Raw genomic sequence first — 12,408 nt, forward strand, 5'->3', positions numbered from 1 at the left:
CTCTTATACACAATCCTGACAAAGGGTATTGAAATTTCTGGCTGTAGGAATATTTTTTCTATAGCATTGTATCAACACACATATGGAAAGTATCAAGTTTTTTTTGCAGCCCTTCTGTTGTGCTAAAGGTAAATTAAAAATAACCATATTACTTGAATAATGTTTGACATTTTATTCAACTTCCCGATTTATCTTCCACCATTTCCCTGAGGTAGTGGACACAGCATGTGCCTGTGCTTCATTACATGGTTATAACATCCGCTATAGTAGTTCCAACTAGGTCACTCCTATCTCCAAATTCACGTGTCTAAAAAAACTACTTATAAAACACACTCATGTGACGAGTTACAGCTACTATTAATGTCACAATGGCAAGAAATAAAAGGAGCCTGACATGTTTCTATTTAAGCAACATCCTGACACGTTTTAGACTAATGAAGCACACTGAGAACGATTTTTAAAAATTGTCAGTCTGTTTTTATAGCATTGCCTTTGTTGATAGAAATAACAAGAAGCACAATATGTTGGTGTGCTAAGAGCTCTGCTCCAAACCATCTGTGTACAAACTCAGGAAAGGAGAGCAGCTGAGAGAAACTAAATAAGGGAGGGAATTTAAATGTCTTCCTCTGAGCCATCTTCCTTTCATCTCTTTACGTGATACCCCAGGTGCCATGAGAACTCCATCTAAACATGAACCTTAAACACAGGAGTGGAACACACAGTTTCAGCTTCAGTGATTTAGACACAGAGGAGAGATGCAGGACGACGAGAGGAACAAAATGAGCCTCATGCGGCGGAAGACAGATCCCAGCCGTGACAGCGGTCGTCATGGTGCAGCCGCAGGACCAGAGCTGCTGCTCTTTGGGGGCCCTCTGAGATAAATTGGCTCCAATTGCTCATCTGTGCTTTCACCACAGACAAAATAATCTAAGCAAACAGAATCCAAGAGATACTGTTCAAACCTGCAGCCATCAACCTGTGCAGTTATTAGCTGTTTCTATGCAAAGGAAATTATTCTAGACAATGCTGTTATTTTTATTATTCTATCAAATGTTTAATACTCTTTTTTTTTTTTTCTTTTTCCAAGATTTGTGGTGCAATGATAATTGATATATGAATTGCTATATAAAGTTTGAATGATCTTCAGTTGGAAGTTTGCTTTTCAGTTACTTTGGCTTCTTTACTCATTTGCCCGTAGGTATGAGTGTGTGCATGAGTCGCTGTATGTGTCATGTCTCTTTCCCTGTGATGGATTGCTGAACTGTCCGGCCTGTATCCCACCCCGCCAAATGTCCACTAGAGATATGAACACGCCTAAAGCAGGTTTCAAAGATGCATGGTTAGATTTTTAGATAGAGTTGGAGTTGGTCCTTTCCATTGAATCAGAAGTTAAATCAAACACACATTAACTGTATCTGATCTCATTCCAGCCAACAATCAATATGTAGATATTTTTTGTTTTTTTCACCTAGATAAAAAGATGGAATAACATTTTTTGGATCATTTTTACTATTTTTTTTCTGCAGACAGCACTTAAGACTGACAAGACTTTTAGTGCTCATCGGTTAGACTTTCCACTACACTACATTATGCACTTTTGCTTTAGGGTCATGCTCTTACCATCAGAGCCTCTACTTTAGTATTATTGGGTGTCATTTATTACGTTTGTCACCATAGATCATAAGTTATTGGTTCTGTTCACAAAACAGCTAAGTTGTAGAGACTCAATGAGCCTAAGAGTAAAGAGAAAATTACATGTAATTTTAGACTCAAAACATAACATTGGAGTCAAGTCTACTGTTATATGAGCATAGCTCTATTTTTAAAGAAACATGCAGAGATCACTGCAAATGAGCACACAGAAAACTGCTACAGACTTTGATTTTCAATTACCTGATATACTCCTAAGGTGTATTTAAAGGGTGTCAATAAAAGACACACAAAGATCATAAATACTGGTTCCAGAGTCTTTAAAGAAAATGCATTGGCTTCATGTTTACACTGCAAAAAATTATCTAGAAATAAGTAGAAAATTGTTAAATTAGGTGCATTTACCCTTGATTTGAGTAGGTAAATAAAATGATCTGTAGATGAAATGAGTTTTTTTTTTACTCTTAAATATTAGATAATATAAACTTGAAATAAAACAATAATTTTTATTTAATTTTAAATGTAAATCATGTTATTTACATTGGCAAAATGTCCCACTTAAGTCCTCCATTCAAGAAAAAAAATGCACTTATTTTAAGAAAAAATATATAGTATAATATCACCCAGCTCTATTTGTGTGGATCTGCATTCAATCCACTGTACTTTGACACCCCTTAAGAAAAAGGGTTAACTTAGCATTCTGTATGCATTTGAAAGTGAAAGACCATTACATCATAGGTGCACAAAGGAGCGCTACCACAGATCCTTCCTTCCAGATGCTAATAATAATTCAATTTTATTGTCATTACACTGTCACAAGTACAGAGCAACAAAATTAATTCTCTGCATTTAACCCATCCCCTTGGGGAGCAGTGTTAAGGGTCTTGCTCAGGGACCCAGAGTGGCAGTCTGTGGGAGTGGGGGATCGAACTCACAATAGGAGTCAAAGCCCTACCCCCTAACCACTAGGACGCCCCTCCTCTTTACATGTTTCATAGATATAAACAATCCAGACTCAAAGACCAATTTGTATGTTTGAATGTAACTAAATAGGCAGGCTTAAAATGTTATGCTCAGTTTTAGAATGAACTCCTTGGAAGGTCGAGATGTGCTGGGACTGTTGGCTCTTTCAAGTCAGACCTTAAAACATGATTTTACAAGTAAACTGGTTATTTTGTTAGTTTGTTTTTATATGAGGGTCTTTAATTAGCCCACATAAACCACTGAGAAAAAAAAAACCCAGGAGTAATAAATGAAAGAAACTTATATTCTAATGAAGTTTTTTAGAAATATTTTGAATCAAGTGAAAGATCAGAATCAATCCAAGATCAACTTTCTAAAGTGGGGGTAAAAGTAAAGTAGCAAAGATGGATTTAGCATAGCGTGTTCTTTGCTGCCATCTACTGTGTTAAACCGCCATCAACCAGAACAAAAATATAAAAACACAAGTCTTAATAATATAGGTATATATTTATTCATACGTACATTTTTCTTTATATTGGTTAATTATAAAAAAAAGAAAGAAAAGGAAAAAGATTTACAGTAATTATATGAACTACAGTCACTTCCAAAACTGCTTTTTTTTTTATTATTTCTCAGGTGTCAAATTTTCTACCTCCAACACAGACTGTTGATTCAGCTTTTTCTGCCTTTCTGTTGTTCTTCTTAACCCAACTCCAGTGTTTAGGACAAAACGTGCATTAAACAGACAGAACTGGAGCGTGAGGCTCCAATATCCATGTAAACCCGGGGATACGGAGCTCAGATATAAAGATAAGAGTTTGATACTGCACTGGAAAAGGAGTCCGTGGTGGAAACTGTAGTGTTTTGTGTTCTTTTGTTTTCTTTTTGTAGCATCAGATGACATTTTCTTTAGTACACATGAAACTTTCAGGAGCAGTTTGAAAGCATGTCGCCGTTAGCTGCACTGGTGAACCTGAGGAGAGACAGGTGTCACAACCAAACTTGAAGTCTTGTTGTCTGGAGCACAGAGAGTTTGTTAACGTATTCTGAATTTTTTGACTCGCCTCTATAGAAATCCTCTCATAAAGCCCTCTTTTGACTAAATTCAAGCTGAATAGAATCATGATTTGGATTACCTGATGCCAATTTGTTTCAATGCATGTTAAAATATTGCTCAGTGCTCGTATTTGCCCCTTAGTTTGAAGCAAATAGGGTGAGGACATTGAATAAAGTTTTTCTTTTCCTGAAAACAAGGCAAAATAAAAAAAAGCATGTTGGTGGGGTAATTTTAAATAATATCCCTCTCCTTGATTAAAACATTCAACTAGAAATCGCCACATATTTTATGTAGTTAGAAAAAAAGGACAATTGCACTGATGCCAACACTTCCCACGGACAAATGCTACACATTTAGTAACAAACTTAATGAAATAAACTCCATCAGATGAAAACTAGGATTGAAAAATGGGGCTTAAGCTCTTTCCACAAAGACTTGGACTTACGACCTCAAACACAACGGAGACAGAACTCAAACCACAGCAAAACAAGAACGAAAGACTCAGAAGAAATTACAGCAAGGAGAGAAAAAAAAATAACATTTATATGGAGAAATAGGAAGAAGCAGATGTGAAAGCAGGACAGAGCAATTCATAAGAAAAGGCTTCAATACTTCAAAAGGTCAGGAGCTGATGTCCTGTAGAAGCTCCTCCTCTGCAGGCCAAGATAGTGCGCTCCTCAGATTCAGTCAGCTTCCTCTTTAAGCGACTGCAGGGTCAATGGTCTCAGACAGATAGAGGTGCTCCTGCAAGGCCTCTTAGGAGTGGAGGAGATGCAGATCTAGACCTCAAGCATGTCCTTTGTCCTCCACACGAAAAAAAAAAAAAGCAACTCAATGAAATCAAACTAACGGAAAGAAGACGATCCAACACCGTTTTTTTTTTTTCCTTCCTAAAGTTGGCTTTATCTTTCCATTGTTCTTCGACAGCTCGTATTCCTGTAGTGATGCCGGATTTTTCTTTCCACCAGTTCTACCTCTTAGGGAAAGAAAACGTTTTTTATTTCTGTTGTCGTCATAAGCTGTAACAGGCCACCATCAGTTCGCCTCAAAACACAGCTGGCTCAGACTCTCCAGCTAATCAGTATGTAAACGAGCATGTTCGAACTTTGCCGGATCTTCCTCTGATTAGAAATCACTGCCCCCAATCTTAGGTCACGGTCCTGCTTCTGTTTGCTGGCTTCGCCTCTAAATCCTTTAAATATTTACACTCGTTTGTCTTCTTAATTAAAAAAAAAACAAAAGAAAAAAAAAAAAGACTAGAGGAGTTACATGCAAGATTTGGCATCTTCTTAAGTCCCCACTTGTGAGTCTTGAGTTTTAGAAAAATATTTGAATTTTTTTCTTCCATTCTCTTCAGTATCTTAAAGCGTCTGATTGTAACGGATAGAGGTGAGAGGACGACAGCTGTGAGCGCCAGTGTGTGATGTTAGTAAAGTGTCTGATCATCGTTTTCTTTTTCACTGTAAGTGCAAATAGCTGCGAGTTCTAATTGCTTTATTTGCTTTTCTTTGTCGGAGCTGCTGGCAGTTTTCGGGCTTCGTCGCTGCCGCTTTTATTCTTTGAAATAATCAGCAAACACTGGTCTTACTCAAGTGCAGTTCCTGTTTAGAGGTAGCTTTTGAGTGACCTTCAGAACCGAGGGAAATTCAGAGTTTAATGGGGGAGGGGGATGCGTCCATACTTCATTTAGGTGAAATCTTATAGCACTGATGAGCACAGCTGCTATGCACAGAGCCCCTCTTTATAATACTGATGTGCCCGATGAAGACGACACAGTTCATTTCCATGTATGGTTTGGGGGGTGGGGGGGTCAAAACCTTTTTTTTTTCCCAGGATGGATATCCAGAATCCTGATCTCCATCATTCGATTTGGTTCTCTCCCTTTCTCTGAAGCTCCAACAAGAAGAAAGCAGAGCGGGGCACACCAGCATGAAGATTTTTGTATGCTTTTGCTTTTGACAGAAGATGAGAAGGTGTGGCAATGTGTTTGGGGAGTTGACACTGGGGAGGGGGAGGGGGGAGGGTTGTCTTTGCATCATAGCAGAATGCAGCAGCGGCAAAACCTCTGACGGCTGCCCCCGACGGAGGGGGGTGGAGTGACAGGAGCGAAGTATGCGTGCACTTTGATGTTAGGCAGATGAGTCTGAGGGGAGGAAGAAACATAAGAAATATATTAATGCCTGAAAGAAAAAAACTACTTTGAGAATCTCGAGTCGGTAAACGTAACTCCAGTGGCAGAAAACTCCTGTTTACTGATGCAATCACGCTGTGATTGATTCTTATCCAAATCAAGCAGGCAGGCCTGACATCAAACTATGACGAGCCCAGCTCGTGTTTACCAGCAATGTGTGGGCGGTGCAGTGACTCACAAGTCAGTTTGGAAACTAAAATAAAACTCCCTGCCCTTGGATTACCAATCATGTTTAAAAGTTAGCACAGTTACTGTTGGGGAACAGCTGCAGGGTCTGCAAGTCTACTGCTCCAAATATGGAGCTTTACACTGTATGGACCTGAATCACTAGTGCACAAACAGCATGCTAGTTTGGAGCCAGTTTCAGATGCTTCATGCAGCTAACCCTAATGAATATCAAACATTAAGATATTTAGTAAACAAAAAAAAGGTTGGATGATGGATATTTCAGAAGGCAAGGCAGGGCAAATTTATTTGTATCGCACAATTCAGTACAAAGACAATGCAAAATGCTTTACATGATTAAAATACAGGAAAATAAAACAGAATCAAAGCAAGTAGGAAAAAAAAATAAATAATAAAAAAAGCAGAAACAAAAAAGAATATTAAAAACAGTTGGACTAAAGAAAATAAAAAAGTTGAACTAATGATGTTTTAGTTAGAACTGTTTCAGTAAATGTTTATGATCTCATCACAGCTACATTTCAATGCATTTTATTTGGTTCTTATTTGATAACTCATCACAAAGTAGAAAGGAATTAAAGTCAGAAGGTTTTCCAACGAAAAAAAAACAAAAGTTTAGCGTTTCAGGGTGCATATGTATCATTTTGTTCACCGTTAGAAATTTCTAGTCATAACAATTTTTATTTTTTGTCTAAACAATGAATGTGAATTAGCAATGATGAAATGTTTTTAAAAAAAGGTTGATGTGTTGATTTTTACAACTTTTCTCCTTTTTCTTTCATTTTTTCCCCATTGAGACATTAAGTAAATTCAAGGAGTATAATTATATACGTATGGTTTTCTGCATGTATGCTGTGGCATTAAGTGACAGCTGAACAGTTACCCGAGGAAAACTTCAATTTAAAAAAAATTTAATAATATCACCCAGCTCTATTTGTGTGGATCTACATTTAGTCCACTGTACAATGACACCAGGTCGCCAGTCTGTCGCAGGGCAACACAGAGACACACAACCATGCACACACACCTAAGGGCAACGTAGAGACAGGGTTCCTACAGCATAAGGCAAGTTAAATTTTAGACTTTTTAAGACTTTTTAATGCCACTTGAAATAAAAATTTAAGATCAAATTCACAAGAAACACAAGAAAAACCTGCTTGCAACAACTTAACCCAAAGGTTTATTTTAACATAAACCACTGCACTAATGTTTCAAATTTTGAAAAGCTTCCCATACAGGAAGAAAGCTAAAAACACACAAATGACAGATATATTTGAACAATTATTTAACTGAATTCACAAACTTTGTTTTAGCAGGGAACAAAACAAATCAGTTTTAAAGACACAACATAACCAGTGCTAAGTCTTTTTTTCAGCTATTTTTCTTTGTATCGTTTTCTTAGTATGTTTGATTTGGTGATAAGTGGAGGCGTTGCAGAGACAAGGGTGGAACAAAACTGAGAAATACCGGCTGTTTCTCTGTAACTAGATTTTGACGCTTTGTGTTTCGCGCTTAGCATGTGACTCCACTGCCTTAATTCCCATCGTTCTGAGCTTGATTGACTTCTTGCATAAAATACACTGCCTCATGTGGTACTGGTTTTAGCCATGGAGAAAACTCTTGGCTGGAGACAATTTTGGTTACATGTACACTTGCTCATATTTTCCAGACAAAAAGTTAATGGTGCATCTCCCAAATGTCCCGGCCGCAACAACGCTTTTATTGGTTCGGCTATGGGGATGGAACCAATAATGGCGGGCCATTTTCTTTTTCTTTTAATAAAAAAAAATGAAAAATTGTCATTTAATGTTTAAATTTATTGTCAATAAACGTTTTATTTAGATTACAAAAATAAATCATAATAAAAATAATCCTATTTATGATGTTTTAAAAATTAAGACCTACAAAAGACTGATTTAAGACATTTTAATACCAATTAAGGCCTTCGTTTTATTTTGAAGAATTCAATGCCTTTTAAGACTTTTTAAGGACCCGCGGGAACCCTGTAGACAATTAAGCTAAAAGTCTGTTTTTGGACTGTGGGAGGAAGTTGGAGGACCCAGAGAGAACCCACACATGCACAAGGAGAACATGCAAACTCCATGCAGAAAGACCGCGGGCCAGGAATCAAGCCCAGAACCTTCTTGCTGCAAGGCAGCAGCGCTACCCACCATGCAGCCCATGGTTAATTTTCTTTCCTGTTTGCCAACTATGATAGTCCACTTCCCTACAATTAAACAACTTACTTTTTATATAAGATAAACTGTTTAGGTATTTTGTTTAAATATAAAGTTATTTGTTATTTAGTGTTTTATTGTTGTATATAAAATTATTTATCACCTAAGTCATTTGGTGTGCTTTTGTTTCAAGTGTTTAAAAAATAAACCGCTCAATGCTCATTATTTGTTTTGTTGTTTTTGTTTTTTTTACCCTCGTTTTTAAAAATAAAAAAAGCATCAATAAAATACAGATCAAGAGCAGTGTTAAGGTTAAATCCGTAACAATAGCCATCCCTACTTACCCGTAGTCTTTTGATGCCAGCACGGGTTATCTGTTGGCAGTCATAAAGCTCAATGCGATCCAGACTGTGGCAGCTTTTCAGGTGCTCCAGCGAGGCGTCTGTGATGAGGGGGCAGTTGTCCAGCTCGATCACCTCCAGGCGGTCGTGAGCGCAGGGGCCGCTGCCCAGGTGTCTGATGCCATCGTCTGTGATCAGCTCACAATGAGACAGACTCTGAGGGAAAACAGTGGTTCCACCATGAGAACCAGGTTACTCAAAAAAGAGCAAAGAAATATAACAGGAGCAACAATAAGATACGGTGGAGAGCACATGGACTCACCAGGACTTGCAGGCGAGGGCAGTGAATGGACAGCTGGATTAAAGTTCCATCTGTGATCTGGTACAAAACGGAGGAAAAGAAAATCCTTTCATTTAATGTACATCCTCCTACTTGAGGAATCCATTCTTTAAATGTCTGTATTCACCTGTACACACTCTTCTAAATCCATCTTCTCAAGTTCATGGCAATTCTACAAAAAAAAGACAAAACATGAAAATGAATCTTCCACACCACTAGGTCCTCTTTAACAAAAAAACAAAAACCATTAAAACACCCTTACCCTTGCTAATGTAGTAAAGCCCACGTCTGTAAGCTGAGAGCAGCGAGCCACTTCTAATATTCTGGAAGAAAAACAAAAAGATGCAATAGTTGGACAGAGTAAACATGAGCTTTTGCAAGGTGTTAAAAGTAGTAAATTCCCAGTTAATGTGGATCTGCAGACGAACCTGAGACGCGGGCAGTTTTGTCCGAGTGCGTGTAAGATGGCGTCTGTAATGTTGGCACAACCCGACACACAGAGAGACTGCAGACGGTGACAACCTCGACAGATAGTTATGAGGCCCTCATCTGTGATCTGCTGCTCATTTTAAGGAAACAAAAAAAAAAAAAAAAGAAATGTTAGCTAAATTCTCATATCTTCTTCTATGGTATACTCACAAAAACAATGAACAGCAAAATAGGTTTATATTCAAAAACTCAAACACAATATTGGAAATGAGCAGACTTTACACACACACATCCATGCTTTAACCATTTAGTGAGGACTTTGCATGAACTTCCATTCATTTTCAGCCTTTTCCATGTCTTGTCCTGAATCAAACCACAAACTAAGGAATTTCTATAGCTCATAACGGAATTAAAGTTTTAGTATATAAAAAAACCCACAGCATCAAATCACCTGGAAGCTCTTAGGGTTTTTTTCCTCCCCCTTAAGTTAGAAACTATTTAGGAATTCACTTACGACATTCATTTGAGTTCATTTCCCTAAATCAACCAAATGTTCGCACTGATCGTGGCATAAAAAATAAATCCTTTCAGTTTGTAACTCCCTTGAACTCGAATCAACTGCAGAAAGACTTGAATTTATGGTGTCACTGTTTTCAAGGCCATTCTAAACCAGTTAATAATAAACAGGGTTTTGTTTGCAAGTTTTTGACTCATTTTAAATCAAATTTTATTTCTTATCTTTTTGTTTTGGGATTTTAAATGTGTTTTGATGTATGCAGCTTTTGTTTACAAGTTAAAAACTTAAAATTAGCTTAAAAAGATAATTATCAAATTAGTCAAATCAATGCACATTTGATGGATTAGCGAAGAATTAACTTGCAAAGAGCTTTCATTAATCGGGCACCAAATGGTATGAGTGTTAGCATCATAAGTGAAGCAGAACTGTAATCAGGCAGCTGCTGAAACATCAGACTGTCCGTTAAAACAGCGAGATGATCAACATGAACAGAGGAGGCTTTGTACGAGCTTGGCTGGCGTAGACGGAGCTCGACAGCATGTAGACATTGGAGCTTTTTATAATGAGAGCTATTCCTAACAACATGGTTTAATGCCTTCTAGTACCAATTGGTTCCAGCGTAAGGAAACAGATTTTTAAGTGTTGTGTAAAAACCAGCCATCATATGTCTTCTGTAAGTTTGTCAACCACTGATTTAATTCAAGTTATCCAAATCCAATTTTATCTAAATGATCAAACTAACCCAATAACGACACCTGTTGTCGGCCTTCAGTTTGACGGATATCAGCTACACCCAGAGCGCCACCATGAGATACACATTTGGAGGACAAATTCATAATGAAGAACAAGAACATTGTTTTGAATTATGTTTTGATTCGTACACAATTAACTGAAACTACAAGATTTAGGAGTCAAATAACGACAAAGATGGAGTAAGAATGATGTTTATTCATTTAGAATCATGCTGACTATGGGTGCCTGGCCAATGGGCAGAACATCACATTTCACCAAGGAAAACTAATATGGCAGCCATTGAACCACATTGGAGAGTAACTTGTAATATTTGTTCAATGCACATTTTTTCCTCTGCTTTAACCCTTTCAGACATATACAGTGATGAACAAGGACCTTTTCCCGCTTTTTTTGTAAGACCATATCTTTAGATCCATATTTTATACTAAGTTTTTTTTTGTATTTTATATACTCTAATAATCCCAGAGGGAAATTACTTTTCTGCATCTAACCCATCCCCTTGGGGAGCAGTGGGCTGCCATTGTGCGGCGCCAGGGGAGCACCCTTAAGTGTGGGGTTAAGGGTCTTGCTCAGGGACTCAGAGTGGCAGTCTGTGGGAGTGGGGGATCAAACTCACAATCTCAGGATTCAAAACCACTAGGCCGCCACTCCCCCAGTTTATATTAACTCCCCCAATTAATATAAATATCAGACCAAGATGAAAGAGGCAAGCAGCTTTCAAATCTTTAGGGAGAAAATAATTGAGGGACAAAGTTAATCTAAGCAGCCATGGAAATTGTTCCTGCATACTTTGTCAAATCAAGAGTTAATTGTGATATTTATTTCATTTGCTCAAAGCAGGTGCGATTCACATACATTAAAAAAAGAGAAAAAAAAACAAGAAAAACACTAAAGTAGAACCTGTCTGGCAACATGGGGCAGAGTAAAAGATCTCAGAACCTACACATCATGCCCACAATCGAATAAAATGAACGAACAGATTGAATACAATCATAACATCAGTCTGTGGAGCGTTCTAAGAGCATTTCCAGGACTTTGGGTCTCAAGCGCACCAGAGTGAGAGTAGTTATCCACAAAATGAGAAAACAAGAGAGAACACTATCCATGAGATCGAATATGAAATCAAACCAAGAACTAAACCACACCAGGCTTCAAACTACCGAGTTAAAGTCAATGTTCAGGAATCAACAAAAGGAAGCAAAAACCTGCAGTGAAAACATCTAGTGGATTCCTTTGTATTAAGGAATCAATAAGAGATTTAATATCTTCTTAAAACTATGGGATAAAAGAGAATTGGCTAAAACATAATGTCCCAGACGCCGATGTCTTTTCTCAACTGATCCAGTCCTAGAAAATAATAAATCTGATATCATACTACCATGAATGCAAAGAAGTGAAAGACCAAAATGAAAACTGAACAATCAAAGTAATCATATCTGCACAGATTTATTTAAAAGATAAAGTAGTCTGACCTTCAATGAAGCCTAATTATAAGCTAAATTAACACTAATAAGCACACAACACACTGAAGTTATTCAAAGTGTTTGCGTACAAGTGTGGTTTCAGATCTGCCTTGCTTGACCTTTATTTAGGAAAGATTCATAGCTTTACTTAAGAACTATTCAGGACTTAAGAGCTATTATTATTATAAGGAAAGAATTTTGGAGGAAACGGAAGGAATGTGCCAGCTGGATTCACCTGAATGAAGATTTACAACTTAAAGGAATAGTACACCCAAAACATGATTAGCCTTCATTTTCTACTCACCCCCATGCTGAACAACACTCTGGAGTACTTTTTTGATATC

The 12,408-nt window shown here is 37.5% G+C and overlaps 1 protein-coding gene across 1 annotated transcript in view; it reads right to left on the reverse strand.

Moving 5' to 3' along the window:
* Positions 1 to 3,671: 3,671 nt before the first annotated feature.
* LOC107096992 (F-box/LRR-repeat protein 20) overlaps positions 3,672 to 12,408 on the reverse strand; it is a 26,336-nt gene continuing 17,599 nt past the window's right edge. Inside the window, exons 11-16 of the mRNA XM_015393939.1 lie at positions 9,331 to 9,461; positions 9,165 to 9,225; positions 9,030 to 9,074; positions 8,885 to 8,941; positions 8,566 to 8,778; positions 3,672 to 5,813 (exon numbers count right to left, since the gene is read on the reverse strand). Of these exons, the coding sequence (XP_015249425.1) occupies positions 5,706 to 5,813; positions 8,566 to 8,778; positions 8,885 to 8,941; positions 9,030 to 9,074; positions 9,165 to 9,225; positions 9,331 to 9,461 (615 nt within the window). The 3' untranslated portion in view covers positions 3,672 to 5,705. The remainder of the gene's footprint in view (positions 5,814 to 8,565; positions 8,779 to 8,884; positions 8,942 to 9,029; positions 9,075 to 9,164; positions 9,226 to 9,330; positions 9,462 to 12,408) is intronic.

This window comes from Cyprinodon variegatus, unplaced genomic scaffold, assembly GCF_000732505.1.
Source record: "Cyprinodon variegatus isolate N-32 unplaced genomic scaffold, C_variegatus-1.0 Scaffold24, whole genome shotgun sequence".
Classification (NCBI taxonomy): Eukaryota; Metazoa; Chordata; class Actinopteri; order Cyprinodontiformes; family Cyprinodontidae; genus Cyprinodon; species Cyprinodon variegatus.